The 17,232-nt window shown below is 52.0% G+C and overlaps 2 protein-coding genes across 13 annotated transcripts in view; one reads left to right on the forward strand and one right to left on the reverse strand.

Moving 5' to 3' along the window:
- Nucleotides 1–231: 231 nt before the first annotated feature.
- Nucleotides 232–14,414, reverse strand: C2H1orf210 (chromosome 2 C1orf210 homolog). Of its 5 annotated transcripts, none has more exons than XM_072649133.1 (3): nt 14,164–14,414; nt 916–1,087; nt 232–642 (listed from the first exon to the last, which is right to left on the reverse strand). In XM_072649133.1, exons 2-3 carry the CDS (start codon nt 932–934, stop codon nt 320–322), a joined length of 342 nt encoding a protein of 113 aa, XP_072505234.1. In that variant the 5' UTR covers nt 935–1,087; nt 14,164–14,414; the 3' UTR covers nt 232–319. The 5 variants fall into 5 exon arrangements, with proteins under 5 accessions (XP_072505234.1, XP_072505232.1, XP_072505231.1 ...); XM_072649131.1 differs by lacking the exon at nt 14,164–14,414 and adding an exon at nt 7,383–7,512; XM_072649130.1 differs by lacking the exon at nt 14,164–14,414 and adding an exon at nt 5,775–6,228.
- The window catches only part of TIE1 (tyrosine kinase with immunoglobulin like and EGF like domains 1), a 31,936-nt gene continuing 21,103 nt past the window's right edge, over nt 6,400–17,232 (forward strand). For 2 of the 8 annotated variants that reach the window (XM_072649117.1, XM_072649119.1), the window contains exons 1-8: nt 6,406–7,012; nt 7,316–7,627; nt 7,722–7,832; nt 14,827–14,982; nt 15,140–15,271; nt 15,591–15,731; nt 16,204–16,332; nt 16,589–16,734. In XM_072649117.1, the coding sequence (XP_072505218.1) occupies nt 6,928–7,012; nt 7,316–7,627; nt 7,722–7,832; nt 14,827–14,982; nt 15,140–15,271; nt 15,591–15,731; nt 16,204–16,332; nt 16,589–16,734 (1,212 nt within the window). In that variant the 5' untranslated portion in view covers nt 6,406–6,927. Of the gene's footprint in view, nt 7,013–7,315; nt 7,628–7,721; nt 7,833–14,826; nt 14,983–15,139; nt 15,272–15,590; nt 15,732–16,203; nt 16,345–16,588; nt 16,735–17,232 lie in introns of all 8 variants that reach the window. The other 6 variants (XM_072649123.1, XM_072649122.1, XM_072649116.1 and 3 more) reach the window with 6 other exon arrangements.

Genomic DNA, 17,232 nt, shown 5'->3' on the forward strand with positions numbered 1-17,232 from the left:
CAGGGAGAAAGGATGACTGAAGGGGTGCTTGCAGAATTCAGGGAGGTCACTGCTAGCAGTGTTGTGATGAAGCTAGGCACCACCCAAAGGGGGCACTATCCCCGCACCATTCACCCTTCCCTGCATCCATGTGTCTCCAACACTCCTATCCACACTGTACTATGCCAGTGCCCATGATTCCCTCAGACCCTCCATGCCCCTCCACTCCCTTCAACCACAGACAGGGCAGAGTTGTTTACACCATCTTCAGGTCCGGGTTTATTGGGCATTCCTGAGAACAGTAAAGAAAAAAGAAGTGGCAGTGGGAAAAGGGCTTGGCTCAGAGGGAGAACTGGGCTTCGCTGACTCTTGGCCTGGGCCCCTCTGCTTCTGGCTGGATGTAGTTGTCCTCAATGAAGCCATCATCATCCTTATCATCATCATGTCGTAGCCCCAAAGGAACAGTCTTCCCTGACTCAGAGAGTGGCTGGTGCCCATAGCTAGCACGGTGCTGGCGGCAGACATGGCACTTGGCAGCCAACGCAATGAGAAGAGAGAGCAGCACGACCGCGATAATCACACCAACCAGAGCAGGCCAGGCCGTGGTCCCAGTCCCAGCCCCTGCCTCTGGTTCAGCCGAGGTCATTGAGGTCTCTGGGCTTACTGCAGAGACAAAAACACAGGCTAAGAAGCATCCCCTAGAGGCACATCCAGATTCAGGCTTTGGGGAACTGCCAAAAGGAAAAGTCACTGAGGGCAGAGAGAAGAAAGGTGTCTGAGAAGAAGCTGAGGGAGGACAGGACAAGATGAAGGCCTTGGAGAATAGATCTGTTTGCTCCCCTGCCCCTCTCAGATCTCATGCCCACTGCGGGAAAGAGAAACCAAGCCTGGCAGGTGGTGCCCACAGCTCCCTGCCACCCCAGTCACTGCACTTACAGGTGTTTGCTTCTGTCATGGTCCTGAGGCTGCCTCCTCCTTCCTTTACTGCCAACCTCAGGGACCAGTCTTGGATCCTAGGAGACCACAGAGCTCAGGCCGCCCTTTGACCCACAGCTGTGAAGAAGTCACAGGAATCGGAGAGGAAACTGAATCTGCAGGCCTGAAGAATCTAGGAAGGGAGGGAAGGGAGAGGTCAGGAGCCTCCCCCCAACTCTCTGTCTCCATCCTTATCCCCCAAGTTTTCCACCTTCAGCATCTCCACACATGCATCTAACCAGGCAACAAATCTAGCTGCTTCTGCCTCCACAGCTTCTCTCCCTTGGCCCCTCCTCCCTACTCACATGGTCACCACCCAGGTCCATTAAAATCCCATCACACCCTTAACCAGCTCCAGGGATCCAGACTCCCAGTTGTCATCATTCAAACACTATTCTCTGTCCTCCTCTGCCTCATCTCTTATTCCCACCCCTCTCAACCCACCCAACCATGCTCACTCTAAGAGCACTTCATCTCTTCCACTGTGCCCTCTGGAATTCCTACTCCATAAGAAACAAATTGGCTTTCACCTTAAACCTTTTCCTTTCCCTCTCCTTTCCATCTTCCAGCTCTCATGGAGACCTCTTTCCCTCTTGATAACACAGCCTCCCTTGGATTCCCTTTCCAGCACTGGTTGTATTTTTATTCATTCTGCTAATTCCCAGATGAGGTGGAGAAGTCAGAATAATCCTCGTTATTCCCATTTCCACTATCACTCAGTACCCTTGTTTAAGGCTGTTCAATCTATATCAATCTAATACCCAACCAAAATCCTGGTAGTTGGTGCCTACCAACCTCCAGGACACAACCCTTTCTTCCTCAGAGTTCAGTGCCTAGCTCACAATCTTTCTTTCCTCCCTAACTCCTGCCTTCATACTAGGAGACTTCAACATACATATTAATGCACTTTCAAATCCCATATGTTCCAGTTCAACTTACTGATTTTACATGACCTTTTCCTCCACCCCACCTCAGCCACACATAAAGATCCTACTCTTGCTCTCACCATCACCTCCACGTTGATGAACTCTGAATTCCCTTATCCAATCACCATCTGTTGTCATTCCCTCTCCTTCTCTCTTGCAACCCTAAACCTTGTTCCTTGGCATCTGTCTCCAATCCAATTTGTTCCAGACCATCAACCCCATACTAGCTCCCCTCTCCTATCTTCCCCATCTTAACCCCCTCAGTGAACCAGGTCAACCCTACACTCTCCTGCTTTTGAGTCTCATCTTTTTATGATTTCCTTGACCTTGTCCTGTCAAGCCTCAGTCTCTAATTATTCCCACCATCTACTGATAACCATCCCCTACCCACATTCTGCTGAACCAAGCTGGAGAAAATCACACTGTACTGGGGTCCACTATAAATTTATATCAAATAATCTCAAACTGATCCCTCATTATGGCAAGAAAATCCTTGTACCCCTCCCTAGTCAACTCCCTATCCTCCTCTCCACAGCAGCTCTTCCAGACCTTTCCATCTCTCTTCAAACCTCCATGGCTCCTCCTGCCCCCATCCTCCTAGCTCAAATTCTGGCTTCATATTTCACTGAAAAAGTCGAGACCTTTCAATGAGAGCTTTCTCTTTTCCCTTCCTCTTCAGCTCACATCACCACTGAGGCAGGCAGGTACCTCAGTGGATAGAGTACTGGGCTTAGAGTTGGGAAGACCTTAGTTCAAATCCAGCCTCAGGCACTTACTAACTGTATACCTGGGCACGTAGTAGGTACATAATAAATGCTTGCTTCCTTCTCCTTCCTTTCCAGATGCCTTCTACCACTATTCCCTGCTTTATCCATCTCACATCAAGAGGTAGCTCTTCTCCTTGCCATGGTAAATCTTCTACATACACAAATGATCCCATTCCATTCCGTCTTCTCCAGCAGATTGCCCTGTCACCCCTATTCTTTTACTTATCTTCCATCTCTCCCTATCTACTTATTGTTTTTATACTGCCCATGACTCCCCCATCCTAAAATGCCCTCATTTGATCCATGCATCCCTGCGAGTTATCATCCTACATCTCTTCTCCCTCCTGCGGCTAAATTACTTGAGAAGGAGTCCACAATCAATGCTTCCACTTCCTTTCTTTCATTCTCTTCTTAACACTCGCCAGTTTGGTTCTGGCATCAAAGTAACTGCTTCCTCCAAAGTTACCAAGGATCTCTTAATAACCAAATGTAATGACTTTCTCAGTCCTTATCCTTCTTGGCCTTGCCTGTAGCCTTTGGTACCAATGGTTGCCATCTTCATCTTGATACGCTCTTCTCGCTTTTAGGATACTGCTCTCTCCTGGTTCTCCCCCTACCTATCTGACTGTTCTTTCTCCATCCCTTTTGCTGGATCTTCATTCAGGTCAAGCCCACTAACTGTGTTCCCCAAAGTTCTGCCCTGGAATAGATTCTGTCTCCTCCCAATAAGCTCCATCATTTCTATGCAGATGGATCGCAGATTTATTTGTTCAGCACTAACCTCTCTCCTGACCTCAAGTCTCCCATCTCCAACTGCCTATTGGACATTTCAAACTCCATTATCTCATAGATACCTTAAACTCAATATGTTCAAAAGTGAACTCATTATTTTTCCCCTTAGCCAAATGCTCCCATCTTTCTAATCACCATCAAGGGTACCACCATCTTCCCAGTCACCCAGGATCAAAACCTAGGCATCATCCTTAACCCTTCCCTCTTTTCTCACCCGCTATATCTAATCAACTGGAAATGCCTGTCACTTTTACCTTTACATCTTTCCTTCTCTCCTCTGACACTGGCCCTCACTTCCCACCTGGACCATTGGAATAACCTCCTGGTGGGTCTCTCTGACCCAAGTCTCTCTCTACTCTACTCCATCCTCCCCTGAGATATCCCACTGATCTCCTAAAGTGAAAGTCTGGCCATTTAACACGCCCACACTCCATTAAGTCCATCCCAGTAGCTCCCTATGACCTCCAGGACCAGATATTAAATCCTGTTTAGCTTTTAGAGCCTTGTCACCCAGTTCCTTCCCACCTTTTCACTCCTCATATCTACCCTCTCCTCATCATGTTCTCTTTGATCCAGTGACACTGGCTGGCCTGTCTTTTTCCTCCCCACGACAGGCATTTTCATTGTTCTCACCCAAACTGAAACTCTCTCCCTCCTCAGTGGTGCCTCCTGACTTTCCTGGCATCCCAGGCTTTCTCCAAGTCTCAGCAAAAACCCCACCCTCTACAAGAGCCTCTCCAGTTCCCCTTAATGCTGGTGCCTTCCTTCTGTCCACTGCCTCCAATTTATCCTGCATACGGCTTGTTTGTACATAATTGTTCGCATATTTTCTCCTTCATTAAACTGAGTTTCTTGAGACCAGGGACTGGGTTGAACCTTCCTTTGTATCCTACTTAACACAGTGTCCCGCACATAGTAGGTAATTAATAAATGCTTGTTGACTGACTTACAGTAACCCCACAGGGTTGTTTCAAGATAAAAGGAGTTAACAGAAACAAAGCACTTGACAAACATCAAAGCACCATCTTAAATGCTAGCTAACATTATAACTTCAATCACTTTCCTTGCTTCCACAAATCTCCTTTTCCAATTCATCCTCCACACAGCTGACAAAATCATCTTCCTAAGGCACAGATATAACCCTGCCAGTCAAGAAACCTCAGTGGTTCCCTATTGCCTTTGAGGGGGGGAAAGGCATTAAAGCCCTTTACAAGCTGGCTGTAGTCTGCTCTTCCATGGTTACCACATATCACTTTACCTTACAACCATGTTGGTCTGTTTGTTTCCTTGGACTCAGTTTTGTACTTCCCACCTCTGAACCTTTGTACCAGCTGCCCCTCATACTTAGTATGCCCTCCCTTCCCACTTCTGCCTCTTAGGAAGTGATTATCTCAGGTGCTACCTTCTACAGGAAGTTCTTCTTGATCCCCACCCTTCTGTTAGCACTCCCTCCCTCCTCCTGCCATCTGCTATTTCCCTATTTGTACCCCAAGCAGAATGTAAGCTCCTCAGGGCAGGGACTCACAGTTCTCACACCTAGTCCGTGGTAGAAGACTAATAAAGGACTTTTTAGCATCAGAGCAGGGGTGCCAGGGGAAGAGCTGGGGAGTAGATGAAGGGAGGGATGGCAGTCCTAGACATCCCGTCAGGAACAACCCATCCTCCCCCCCACCAAGTTCCGAGTGTGAGAGCCTTTGGTGGGGGCTTAGCATGCGCACAAGCACACACACACATACCTCGAGAATCCCCAAACACTCCTGGAGGAAACTCCAAGACAACCTCTGGGCACTGCATGCCCTGCACTCACACACAGAGACCCACTGAAGACACCCTGAGGCACAACACAAACGTATTGGTCTGGAGGATGGAGGGAAAGACCCAGGAATCAGCAGGTGCCTGGAAAAGAACTTGGGAGGAGGCCAAAGGAGAGGCATTTCTAACTAGAGGAGTCTAAAAGCTGTCAGTGCTGAGGGAGCCCCGCCCACCGTCGACAGACACTGGACAGGGTGCCCTCCCCCCAGGAACCACCCTCACGCCCCCGCCGCTGACCGGGATACCCTAGCATGCACCAGCCACCACACACCACAACGACCCACCCACAGGGACACACACCGACGCCTCCGAATCCCCATCAGGGTCTTGGACCCACAGACACACACCCTACCCCAGTGATCCATCCCCAAGGACACACACTGACAGCCCCTCCCCACTAAGCAATAAGTTCGCGCGCACACAAACACACCCAACACCCAAGGATCCTCTCATTCCCAAGTACACACGCAGGCCCAGAGTTAAAGAGGACCCAGCTCTTCTTGCCTCCGCCAGACAGTCGTACCTGCGGATCCTGAGCTGGGCTTCCGGGGCCAACGGGCAGGGGCTAGGGTGTACCTGGCCTGGAGGGGCGTGGCCTACCTGGCCTAGGGGGCGGGGTTGTACCTGGCTCCTGGGGGGCGGACACAAAACCCGGAGCAGACATGCACGTGGGCGGGGCAAAGATTCGGTCCATCCCCCCAAAATTGCAACTGATCAATTGGGGCGGGGCCTTAGGCAGTGGGCGGGGCCGTATTTGTTGTGAATTCCTGCCACCGCTGCTGGAAGGACACGATGGTTTCTATTCGTCCGAGCAAGGTTTAGTGACCACCTCCCATGTTCAAGGCGTCTGTGTCCATGAGTGTGCAAGGGGAGGGGTATCTATCAGCCTGAGGCAGCGTGCGGACGTGGAAGGGACCCCTCAGCAGGGCTGACTGAGGAGGCACAGGATGGGGATGCCTGAGTGCGTGCCCCTTAGGCGAAGGCGGGAGGGGAGGTGGGCTCTCCTAAGTCTGCCCGCCCTGCCCTAGTCCAGAACAATGGCCCTTCTCCTCCCCCTCTCCCTGCCCCAGCCCCTGCCCCTTTCCCTCCCCCTGAATGGTCGGAAGCCCGGCCTGTTTCCTCCTTTTCCTGCCTAGGCGCTGGGAGGGGGCAGGGTGGACAGCCAGAGGAGGGGGGCACCATGGTGCCCATTGCCTTGGGGGGGTTTCCCCCCTAATTATCCTGACTAGCCCGGGAAATGAACCCCCTTCTCTTATGCCATGGAGGATGCTGAGGGCCCATGAGAAAGGAAGGGACCCCCAGGTCCTGAGTTGCCTGACCCTTCCTCCCCAACTTCCCCTCCCCCTCCCCTTCTCACACATCACCACTACTACTATCCCAGCCCCAGCTGCCTCATTTCCTCCTGGGGCCCTGTGAGGTGGACAGGACACACCAACTCAGACACCATCATCAAGACGCATACACACTGACCCACAAACACTAATGGCGACACACACATTACCAGGCCAGGACACTCACTAACAGAAATACACCACTCTATGCTCACACATGCATGCTAACCAGTCCACACTCATGGGCAGAGACCTAAACCAACACAGAAACTCACTCTGACCACAAGGGAACCAAACAGAGAGGCCCAGACACTTCCAGAAACAAACTGTGGGGCCACAACTGGGATGACCAGGTCTGACTTTGATCCTTGGGCCATGGGCCAAGGAGGCCCCCTTCTTCTCCTACTCCTCCTTCTTACCTCCCAAGTAGGTAAGTCTTGCCGCCAGAGCCAAGCTTCAAAGCTATTTTCTGTCTGTCCCCTCAGGCTCAGACAGGGCTGGGTTGTATCCCACCCTCACCAAAAGATGAGTAAGGCATGGGAGTCAGTGGGGATCATGGGGTCCTGAGTCCATCAGAGTCATCCAGTGGCCAGCTGGGGCCCTGAGTCAAAGAGATTCACTAGTCACTGAGATTAGAATTAGATATGGCGAAAGAAGGGTCTGGCAGAGTTATATGGGCAGTAGTCAGCTGGGGCCCTGGGTCAGCAGCTCAGCCTCCTATCTTGAACCCTAGGAGCAGTTATTGACCTCACGTTGCTGGCAGACCTTCGCCTCACAGACCCCCATCGCTTTTTTCTGACCTGTGTATCTGGAGAGCCAGGGTCAGGGCGGGGTCTAGAGGTCTGGGACCCTCCACTGCTTCTGGAGAAGGATGATCGCATTGTTCGGACCTTCCCACCACGCCAACCCCTGCATTCTACAAGAAATGGATCCCGTCACATCACCCTTCGTGGCTTCTCTCAGCCCTCTGACCTCGTTGGTGTGTTTTCCTGCATTGGTGGAGTCAGGCGCACACGTGTGATCTACGTCCACAATAGTCCTGGGGGTAAGCTGGAACTGGGAGTTCAGAGAGGGGCAACATGGGGGGTTGAGGCCGATTCTGGCCCTACCTGTCCCCTGACCTCACCCTGGGCTTCCAGCCCACCTACTCCCAGACAAGGTGACTCACACTGTGAATGTTGGAGACACAGCTGTGCTATCTGCTCGAATCTGTACAGAAAAGCAAGAAGATGTGATCTGGAAGAGTAATGGTGAGTGCCAGCCCTCCCTGCCCCCCCCATGCCCTTGTACACACAAACACACACACCACATTCTTTGTATGGCCTAGAACCTTCCCCCCCACTCCGGGCTTCTATTTCCCAGTTTGTAAAATGAGAAGACTGGACTAGGCAATGTCTGAGGGCCCCTCTACAGCCTGGGATTCTACAAGAGGGACCCTTCAGCTGGAAGGGCAAAGGCAGGGGGTCATTTGTTACTCCAGACCAGGGTGAATCCCCTCCATCACCAGCACTAACAGTTTCCTGCATCCCCTCTTTCCCCCTCTGTGCCAACCTGAAAGACCTCCCTCACACAAGGAGCTGGGCAGACACTCCCATGTTCTTAATGTTTCAGTAGCTCATTATTGCCTAGAGGGATTTTGAATTCCTTGGCCTGGCATTCAAGGCCCCACACAATTTGGTAGCACTTGCCCTGTCCAGCTGTGTTCCCTGGGCTCCAGCCAAGCCAGAGAGAAGGCTCATGTGGGCAGGGTTCCCCATGTCTAGGCATTTGCTCAGGTGTATCTGGAGAACAGGCAGTTAGTATTCCATCTGCCCCAGTAGACATTCCTGCCCTGTCACTCGTAGGGTCCTGTGCTGGGCACTGAGAGGGATAGGGAGGGGGTGGGAGACACATCAGTGACTAAGGTGGTGCTGTCTCCAAAGAGCTGATCATTTAGTAGGCAGAAGGGCTCTGGACCCTGATAACCTTCCTCCAGAAAAGTTTAGCCAGGTGCTAAGGTGGAGAGCTGTAGGATTTGGGGTGGGGAGCTGGGGCAGTATGGAGGCAGGGAAGGTCTCACTAGGCCCCTCCGCACAACTCCCTGCTGGCTCTTCTCTCCTTCACTGAGCATACCCTCTTCCTTCTCCTTACTCCTGGTCCCCCAGTGGCCCACTGCTGACAGCCTCGTTTTACCTGCCTCACTTCAGTCTTAGGGGGTCCTGTTTTCTTGGGAGTCACCTCACCACATCTCCTGGCATCTCAATGGCAGCTGTCCTAATTTTCTTTCTCCTGATGGATTCTCTGCACATTCACATACACACATGCATACACACACACACGTGCGCGCACACACACACGCACACACACACACACACACACACACACACACCCCAGAAGCCAAGAGGAAGGACAGGAAACCTCCTTCTTAGCCTCATCACCACTTTGAGACCCTCACTCTGCCACCCTCTCTCAGACACCATCTTTCTTTCCAATCTGTCCTCATCTAAGCCTCATCCTTGCCCCCAGCTGACCAGTAAAATGGCCCCTCTTTCCTCCAAGTTGGTAGCAGGCTTAGTTCATTAGAGTGCTATCCTGACCCATCTCATCCTCATGGACACTGAGCTCCGTGGTAGTGATCCAGCACGCTCATTTTGTGCCTGGTTTCCCCTGGCCTTCACTCTCACTTTGCCCATGCACTGACGTGCCATGCTGTAGACTTCCCCGTCACCTGGCACCATCACATCAATTCTGTAAGACTCTCTTATTCAGCTACCACCAGCCCTGCTTCACTTCTTAAACTTAACCAGTCCTGCGGCTTTGGCCCTGGGTTCCAGTGCCAGCTCTGCCTATTAGCATCTATGTCACTCTGGGTAAGTCCCTCTACCTGTCTGAGCCTCCTGGCCTCACCTGCAAAGCAGGGGTAATGAGAACACAGCCCTCTTCCTTGTGGAGCTGGCATGAGGATTGCAAGTGACCACAGGAGTGATCCAGGCATCAACTACTGTTCTAGAGATAGTAGAGTGCAGTGGTGAGAGAGCCAGGGAGCCCTGGGTTCAAACCCCGCCTCTGCCACTTCCTGGCTTATGACTCTTAGCTGTTTCAATTCCCCTTCAGTGCTGCAGGGATACTCTTCTGCATCAGCAGAGAGAAATTTCTCCCTGGGAATCCCCTTGACCAGCAACGTCCCAGGCCTGGTCATCATCACCATTCTATCACCATCCTCATCATCAGGACTGCCTCCCTTGAGTTCCCAACATGGCTCTCTCCTGAGGCCTATCCACACATGCAGGTACATTCACATAGCACATGCATACATACCCACACGTAGCACATGCATGTTTTCACCAAAGACAAAACATACACATCATGCACATGCACATGCCATACATATCATAACACAACATACTGCATGCATGTACATACCAAATATCTGTGTACATACAAAATACACATACCACACAATGCATACCACACATTGTGCACACATATACCAAAACACACATGTGACACACAGCCGCACATACATGTACCCTGCATGTGTGCACATATCGCATACACACACCGACCATGCATGTGCCACATACATGCATACACATGCTCTATACATGCACACAATCCACATATACATACAACCTATACATATAAGCCCTTTATACCCACACATATATACACATACACACACCCTAGATGGACAGCTAGGTGACATAGTGGATAAAATGCTGGCCTCACGTCAGGAATACTCCTCTTCCTAAATTCAATCCAGTCTCAGACTCTTATTAGCTGTGTGACCCTAGACAGGTCACTTAACCCTGTTTGCCTCAGTCTCCTCATCTATCAAATGAGATGGAGAAGGAAAGGGCAAACCACTCCAGTATCTCTGCCAAGAAAACCCCAAATGGGCCATAAAGAGTTGGATACAACTGAAATAACTTAAGAACAACAACACACCCTATAAACACACACACACACACACACACACACGCACACACACACGCACAGGCATACACACACAGCTCATTCTCTTCTCACTTCACTGTCTGAGCCTAAGCCCACATTCAGCCATTTCAGCCATGCCCTAGAGCTCACTCTCACCCCAGAATCCCAGTTCTCCGGGATCCACCCTCCTAATGCTCAGCCCTGAATGATCCCCCTCCCTCTACTGACTCTCTGCTCCTCTAGGGATATATGTGAATGCAGGCAGAGGTAAAAAAGCTTTTGGTCGGTCTGGGCTCTCTCACCATGTGTTAGATTGGTCCTCTCCAGCTGTATATCCTCTGCAAATGGACAAGGGAGCCATCCAAATATCATTCAAGTCACTGATAAAATGCCAGCTAGCACAAGACTACACACATGTTTCCAGGGCACTCCACTGGAGACCTCCTGCACCGTGCTGACACAGACCCCATAATCACTACTCATTCACTCCAGGATCCTCCCTCCAGCTTGTCCAAATGGGGGTCATGGAACACTCTGCCAAAGGCCTTGCTGAAATCCAGATGTGCTATGTCCAATGATATCCCTTGCCCTGCTGGATAAGAATAGAAGGCCAGTCTGCTCTGTCTAGTTCTGGATTAATCTATAGCAGCTCCTTTGAAGCTCAGCATTCAGGTGTGGTAGAAAGGGCCCGAGGACCTGGGAGATCCAAGCACATTTCTAGGCAAATGAGGAGGAGGCCTTGAAGAGACAGGAGCTGGACATGCAAAAAAGCAAAGAATGAGGGCAATAGGAAGGGAGGGAGTCCGGGCCTAAGAGGAGACTTGAGACAATAGGGGCGACATAGTCAGATCCGCGTGGTAGGAGGGTCAGTGGAGGACAGATCAGAATGAGGAGAGGCTCCAGGCAGGGAGGCCAGCCAGTGGCTTAGTGCAGTAGTTCAGAGGTGAGGTGATAAAGAATGGGACCTGAGTCGTGGCTTTGGTAGAGGACACAAGGGAGCCAGGAATGTTACAAAGGTAGAAGTAAGAGGACCTGACAGCTGACTGAATATGGGAGGATGACCCCTGGGTTGTAGGGCCTAGGAGGATGATGAAGCCCCCCACACTAAGAGGGAAACTGACTAGAGCTTGAGGGGAAAGGTGATGAATTTACTTCCAGACATGCCAAGTTTAAGATGTCTGCAGAATATCCAGTTTGAGAGGCAGCTGGAGATGTAGGACTGGAGGTCAGGAGAGGTAAAGGCTGGACAAATAAATCTGGGAGAGTTCTGCATATAGATGATAAGTGAATCCGTGGGAGCCGGTGAGATTCCCCAAGTGAAACAGCATAGAGGAAGAAGAAAAGGGTGAAAGGGAGAGCACGAATGGGGGCTTGAGGAAGGCAGAGGAGCTTGATTACCCAGAGTGCCAAGCACTAGGGAAGTCCCGAATTACAGACCTGCACAGAGGAAAGTCAGCTATCTTATGACCTGGTCAAGCAAAACTCAGCAGCCCAAGAGTAAGGATGGATATGGTGGGAGCAGGAGGGGACCCTGGGCTTTTCTTATCACTCTCTCCTACATCCTTGTCATTTCCCTCCTCTCTACTACTAATAATAACACTTATATAAAATGTTACATATATTATCTCATTTTATCCTCATGACATCCTTGGAAGATAAATGCTGTTATTATCTCCATTTTACAGATGAGGAAACTGAGGTAGACAGTGGTAAAATGGCTTGCCGAGAGTCAAACAGCCAGTAGGTATCAGGGTGAGATTTAAACTGAGTTCCTTGTGCCTCGATGTCCAATGCTCTATCCAATGTACCACCTAGCTGCCCTACAACCACTTGTCCTTTGCACTTTGCCCTTTCCCACTCCCCTCAGTGTATATCATCTCAAGTCTCTGGCCTAGTCCTCCTGCAATATTTCCTCTACCCCTACTTGTTTTCTTGTTGAGTCGTTTCAGTCATGTCCAAATCATTGTAACCTCCATTTAGGGTTTTCTTGGCAGAGATACTGGAGTGGTTTGCCATTTTCTTCTCCAGCTCATTTTATAGATGAGGAAACTGAGGCAAACAGGGTTAGGTGACTTGCCCAAGGTCATACAGCTAGTGAGTGTCAAAAGTCAGATTTGAACTCAGGAGGATGAGTCTCCCTGACTCTAGGCCTAGTGCTCTGTGCCCTGTGGCGCCCCCTAGCTGCCCCACTTGTTAGCCCTATGCACATGTCTCCTGGGTACCATAGATACACACCTTGCTCCTAACCTGCTTCTCCTTCCAGCTTCTTTCCCCTCGTCCTAGAGTTATGAGTCCAGGCCTCATCTCCCCTCTGAGGCTATGAACACTTCATGAGCTAGCACCATGTCTCATCATCCTTGTGTCCTCATGTCAGGTTCCACCACCCACCGTGGGAGCGTCTCCCATCCATGCTTTATAACACACTTTCCTCATGACAGCCTTCTGTGACTGGGAGTATTTGGGGCCCTCACTGGTTACAGGGAGACGGGGCAGGAAAGCAGAAGAGAAAACCTACTGTGTTACTAAAAAGAAGTATCAGAGGAGGTGAAAGGAACCACACAGGGTCATAGATTGTAAAGGAAATGGGGAAACTGAGCCAAAGGACAGCTTGCTCTTTCTGGGAGCAGTGGCCATCTGGGACTGGGACCTATCTGGACTATGTCAGCTTCCCAGTGACCCAACAAAGGCAGGGCTGAAAGAGACTGACAGAGCAGAACAATGTCCCAAACAGCTAGGGATGGATCAGAGCAGGGGAAAGGGAGGTCTGTCAGATAGCATGAGATGGCCTGTGAGCATCTGATTGGGCCTCCCAGCTACCACCAGGGGAAGCAGGGCTACAATGTATCCATCCTCCCTGTATACAGTCACACAGGGGACACATGTACTATGCAGCCTAGGAAGAATCTCCCAGCATCCCCCTGCCATTTTGTCTTTAAGCATCCCCTGCCCTGACTGTAAGGTAGCTGAGACTCAGAGAGTAGAGCCCCAGTTCCATTGGCCAAGCCTTGGTAAGGGCTTCTGGTGTTGAGCCCTGGATAGGCGATGAGACAGTTTGGACAGGCCACAGACATGGCCCTGGTGGCAGCAGGCAGGGCTGGCTCTGCTCAGGACAGGCCTCAAGCCTCCCTAGGAGGGGGAAGTCTTGGGGATCCCTGGGAGGGAAGCCAGGAGCTATCCGTGGGACTGCAAAGTCGCATCCACCTCCAAGGTGCCCATTCCCAGCTCAAGTGTCTAGATGGGGTAAAGCTCTTCCCTGGGGCTCCCTCCTGCCCTCTCTCTGTGGCCATACCTCTTTCCTCACTGACCTGAATGAGGAGCCTGACCCAGTCCCCACCCACTAGACCCCACAATTCCATAGGTCTGGGTTCTGCCAGATGTTTCTGGGGCCCACAGCTCGAATTGCCCCTTGATGCTTGCTCCCCTGCTCTGACGTGCTGAGACCAAGTTACACATACACACACCCAGCCCGTCACCTCCCACTGTGTCTGATTCCTTCTCCAGTGAAAGATGACCTTGGAGATCCCAAAGCCCATAGAGCCTAGTTATCCTTCCTCATTCAGGCAGCAGCTCTGCCTGCTCTGCTCCACTGGGCAGTGGCGGGGGGGAGGCTGCCCCCCCCCCCACTCCTTGTGTATTTCTTAGTTCCTTTCCTCTTCCTCAACATACCTTTAACAAGCTGTAACATCCAGTCCTCTCTGCAGATCTCTAAGGAGGGGGAATTCACTCCCTCTTGAGGAGTGGACCTCCCTTTAGCCTCCCCCCATTGCTCCCAGCTCTGCCCTCTGAGAGGGGCAGGCAGAGCAAGGCTAATCCCTCCCCCAGAAGACCGGCCTTCAAATACTAGCCTTCCGCTACTTCAGAATAAACACGTCCATTTTCTTCAACTCAGCCTCACTTGACTGGAATGGGAGACTAACTAGTCCAAATACCTTCAAGCCCCAAGGTTGCACATGGGAGCCTCCCCTCCCTCCAGGATTCTCCAGGCCTGGTTGGCTGTGCCAACTACTATGGGCAGTTCACATGGCTCCTGGACTAGGCTACAATGTATCAAAAGTTAGTTCAGGAAGCCCCCCCCCCGTTTGTGGATGCTAGAGAATCTCCCTAGTTCTTTCAGAAGCAAAATAATCAGAGCCTCTAATTAGCCCAGGCCTCCCCCCTAAACCTCCAGAGGCCTCCCCCTGCTCTGAGTGCTGAGATAGCCCAGAGTCTCAGGCAGAAAAGGACCTTACCTCAAAGCCTGGGTGTGGGCCAGCCAGAGCAGAGAACAAGGATGATGGCTCCTGACCCCACCCCCATCACCACCTTCTCCCTCTTTCACCTCCTCCCTAGGCTCCTACTTCTATACCCTGGACTGGCATGAAGCCCAGGATGGGAAATTCACGTTGGAGTTTCCAAAAATGAAGGCCTCCGATGGGGGCATCTACAGTGCCACCTACTTGCAGGGCAACCCCCTGGCCAGTGCCTTCTTCAGGGTCATTGTCAGAGGTCAGAGTTGGCATGAATGGGGCAGCTGGGAGGAAGGATATGGGGTGGGGTGAGAAACGTGGGGTGGGGTGAGAAACGTGGGATGGGCTAACCATGAAGCTGGAGGGCACAGGCCTGGGGGAAGGAGTCAGGTCAGGCTGGTGATTTCTCTCTCCAGGTTGCAGTGCAGGACGATGGGGGCCAGGCTGTGCCAGGGACTGTCCCAACTGCCTGCATGGTGGTATTTGCCATGACCAGACTGGCGAGTGTGTGTGCCCTCCTGGCTTCACCGGCACCCGCTGCGAGCAGGGTGAGGGGTCCATGGATCAAGATGGAGCAGGGTGACAGAATCCTGGAGGGCTGGTGGTACAGTGTGTTCAGGGAGGGGGCTGGAATGGGGCCAGGACTTAGGGCTACCAGGGCCTGGGGTAAAGGAAGGAAGAAAGGGTGGGCTAAGGGTAGGGGCTGTCATATGACCCAGGAACCCAAGGAAAGGAGCAGGAGATCCTGGTCCCTGGAGATACTGGGGCTTCAGGACTCAGAGCCCCAGGAAATCCCAAGAGGATTCCTGGGGCACAGGGGCTGAGGGTGGGGGCGGACAGGCCCACCCATGCACTCACCTATCCCAGCCTGCAGAGAGGGCCGATTTGGGCAAGGCTGCCAACAACAGTGTCCAGGTACATCCAGCTGCCGGGGCCTCACCTTCTGCCTACCAGACCCCTACGGCTGCTCCTGTGGGGCTGGCTGGGGTGGTGGCCAGTGTCAAGAAGGTAGGTGCTTCCTGATTACGGTGATATTACCCGATGGTGGCCTTTTTTGATTTGCCCCCAGAACTGCCTGAAGTCACCTCATCCCCTGGACTAGAGGAATTGCTCTTCCCCTCCCCCATGCCCACTCCATCCTCACAGGCTACAGTGGGTCACACACTCCAAAGGGCAGGATCCAAAAGGACAAAAGTACAAAAACTGCCTGTTCTTATGTAGTGTACATTCTAATGGAAGGAGGTGGTATGCAGATAAAGAGGTACATACAGTATATTTGCAGAGGAGAAGGAAGGTCACCTTAGAAGGAAAGTCTCCTTGGCTGGAGGGAATGCAGGAAATCCTCCAGCAGAGACTAGTTGGATGCCTCCTGCCCCCCAGCCTGTGCCCCCTCATCTGCCTCCCCAGCCTGTGCCCCCTCTTCCTCCTTAATCAGTACCCCTTCTGTCTCGTTAGCTAATGTCTCTTTCTGTCCCCTTAGCCTGTGCCCCTGGCTGGTTTGGGGCCTCCTGTGCCCTGAAGTGTCAATGCCAGAATGGAGGCACCTGTGACCGCTTCAGTGGCTGTGTTTGCCCCTCAGGATGGCATGGGGAGCACTGTGAGAAATCAGGTCTGGGAGAAGGTTAGATGGTAGGGAACAGGAAAGGCCAGCCAGGGGAGGGTCTGGGTGGTGGCAGGTGGGTTGCACAGCCTCACCCCAGGAGTAACAGTGGGCTCAGGGCCCGACCTGGTTCAGCCTTAGCAAAGGTTTCAGGGTAGGCCTTTGTGGCCTCCTATCCCACTCCCCATCCACATGTCCTTGAGTGGCTCTATATGGGTGCATGTATGCACACATATGAGCATTTCTACCCCTACCCCCACCCCAGACCGAATCCCAGAGATCGTAAACATGGCCTCAGAGTTGGACTTCAATGTGGGAGCCATGCCCGTGGTCAGCTGCGCAGCCACAGGGAACCCGCCCCCTGTGCGGGGCAACATGGAGCTACGAAGACCCGATGGCACCGTCTTTATGGTCAGCACCCCTCTTGACCCCTCCAACTCTCCTCTGTGACCTTTCCCCTCACCCACCGTCTTTATATTTGGTCCACCCTGACTCCATCCACTGATCTGAACCTCTGGTGCTAGCCTGGGCCATGGAAAGAGCCCTGGTAGGGCTCTGGTGGTTGAATCTGGGTTCAAATCCAGCTCTGATGTCTGCTGCCCATGTGACCTTGGGCAAGTCACTTCTTTTTTCCTGGGCCTCAGTTCCCTCATCTGTAAAAGGAGAAAGTGGAAGCCAGGACGTTTCAGCCCTAGAGTGATGGTACTCTGACTTCCTTATTATCCTGTGAGCACTTTGCCCTCAGACCAAGCCCCCATCCCAGCAAATGTCAGTGGCACAGAGCTCCTTCCTCCTCTTTGTCTATGTCTATCTCTCTCCTCTCCCTCTCTCTCTCTCTGTCTCTTTTCTCTCTCTCTGTCTCTCTCCTCTCTCTCTTTCTCTGTCTTTCTGTCTCTGACTCTCTCCTCT

Source organism: Notamacropus eugenii, chromosome 2 (assembly GCF_028372415.1).
Source record: "Notamacropus eugenii isolate mMacEug1 chromosome 2, mMacEug1.pri_v2, whole genome shotgun sequence".
NCBI classification, from domain to species: Eukaryota; Metazoa; Chordata; class Mammalia; order Diprotodontia; family Macropodidae; genus Notamacropus; species Notamacropus eugenii.